This window comes from Rhea americana, unplaced genomic scaffold, assembly GCF_003343005.1.
Source record: "Rhea americana isolate MKP2758 unplaced genomic scaffold, rheAme1 scaffold_269, whole genome shotgun sequence".
Taxonomy (NCBI): domain Eukaryota; kingdom Metazoa; phylum Chordata; class Aves; order Rheiformes; family Rheidae; genus Rhea; species Rhea americana.
The window spans coordinates 1-2111 of NW_028186389.1; the positions used below are offsets into that span (position 1 = coordinate 1).

A 2111-nucleotide genomic window follows, 5' to 3' on the forward strand; every position below is an offset into this window, starting at 1 on the left:
ACCCCCCTCACAAGCACAGAGACAGACAGACAGACAGACACTGGCACACCCCCACCCAGAGACACAGACACCCATACCCCCACACATGCACAGACACCCTTCTTCAGCTGCCTGTTACTGCTTATTTCATATTCCTGAGAGGGAGGTAAGGTAGCCCCATGTAACCCATGCAAACTGTTCAAAATACAGTGCTTATTAAAAGGCATGAACAGTATTTGTGTTAAAATCTCTGCACACAGGAATCCGTAATCTCTGTAGATGGCTGTTCTTCCAGTCAGCAACTTTTTTTTTTTTTTAATTAGTCCCTTAAAAAGAAAATAGATCAGCGTGATATGCAGGATTATATCTGCAGCATGGGAAATTATTTTTACAGCTTGTGATTTACTTTGATCTGTGCCTTAAGATGAAAGATCAAAACATTCACTCCACTTCCTGCTGAAAATACTGTACAAGTTGTTTACAGTTCTCTAACATCTGAATCTGCTCATGACTACAGGAGACTTTGACAAATACCAAAGGGAAATGAAAGAACAGAAGATTGACGTGGAACGGAGCTGGACACATCCCCACTACGACTCCAATAACTACAACAGTGACATTGCCTTGTTATACTTGAGCAGCGATGTTGTTTTTAATGAGTACGCGATCCCCATCTGCCTTCCTAGCCCCAACCTTGCAACCCTGCTAACCGAAGAAGGAAGAGTGGGGATGGTCAGTGGATGGGGGGCCACCCACTACAGAGGCGCTACTCTGCGCTTCCTCATGAAAGTCAAGTTGCCCATCGTAAGCATGGACACGTGCCAGCGGTCAACAGATAAACTGGTTACCGATAACATGTTCTGTGCTGGCTACGAGGCTGAAGCTGAAGACGCCTGCAAAGGGGACAGTGGTGGCCCGTTTACCGTATCTTACCACAACACTTGGTTTCTCTTAGGGATTGTCAGCTGGGGTGAAGGCTGTGCAGAAAAAGGAAAATACGGTGTATACACTCGGGTATCCAATTACCTTCCATGGATTAAAGAGGTTGTTGAAAGTGTATCAGAATCTGAAAAGATTTTATATTAACTATTCCTTAGACATTTTTAAAAATAACAAACAGAAAATTCTACTGTAACTGGTTTCAGTCTGAGACAATATTCAGTTCCCGTTCTTAATGGTATAAAACCATACTCTACAACTTTCTTCAAATAAATTTTTGAACCAGTGTTTACCATAATTGCTAAATTTTCATTAAAGTATTACTGAGCAAAATACTTGTGTACAATAAAGAAAGAACTATTCTGCAAGAACAGAGGAGGCATACTGACTTCTCTTTCAGGTACAGATCCAACTGCAAAGGGCACTTCAGAAAAAAAAATCTCTGCTTCTCAGGCCTACATTCAAATCACAAAAATAGATTGGCAGTCTTGCATGAGAATTAATCACTCAATGCGGGCATTCTTCTGGTAGTGCTGTTGCCTCCTCTAATTATAAAACAAAATGCAGTTTTTTACTAAATAGAAATGTTTTCAGATACTGAAAGTTAATGTTTGAATATCCCCTTGAATTACAAACTGCACTGGATAAAATGGCTAGGAGAAGTAATGCATCCAGCTGCAGCTAAAGAAATGTAAAAGGATGGTATGGTAAAATGCTGAAAGAAAGAGAAATCAGTACTAGGAGAGGGGGCAAAAATGCATTCTGGAGCTTGCACAAAACTGCACTTCAGTCTAGTCACTGAAATTCTGTCGAGGTAGCTTGCAGTTCAAATCATACTCATGTGAAGAGAAAGCTTTAAATACACTGAACAAGAGTTTTGCCCATCAAAGAAATCCAGCGTGCGGTGACAAATGGACAGTGTCACAGCAGCGGGCCTCCTGGCGCAGCTCCGTGCCAGCAGCTGGAGAGGGCTGGCAGGAACAGGGGCTGCCTCCCCTCCCACCCTGCCTCTGCCCACAGCACTTGGGCTAGAAAAATGCAACTACAAAACAAACAGAGTTACAGCTGCAGGAGTAGCAAAAGCCAAAACTGTCCATTTGTCACACTTTTTTTTTTTTTTCCTCTCCTTAATCTTTATTCTGAAGACTCCCTGCAGCGAACATAATGATGTGTCAAAGTATTTGAAGTTTTTT

At 42.0% G+C, this 2111-nt stretch overlaps 1 protein-coding gene across 1 annotated transcript; it reads left to right on the forward strand.

Annotated features, from left to right (window-relative positions):
• Nucleotides 1–374: 374 nt before the first annotated feature.
• PROC (protein C, inactivator of coagulation factors Va and VIIIa) lies at nucleotides 375–1251 on the forward strand. Its single transcript, XM_085307925.1, has one exon. It carries the CDS (start codon nucleotides 487–489, stop codon nucleotides 1063–1065), a length of 579 nt encoding a protein of 192 aa, XP_085164051.1. The 5' UTR covers nucleotides 375–486; the 3' UTR covers nucleotides 1066–1251.
• The last annotated feature ends 860 nt before the right edge of the window (nucleotides 1252–2111 follow it).

Coding starts and splice junctions, on each gene's coding strand:
- PROC (XM_085307925.1), top strand. CDS start 487: ATGACTACAGGAGACTTTGACAAATACCAAAGGGAAATGAAAGAACAG.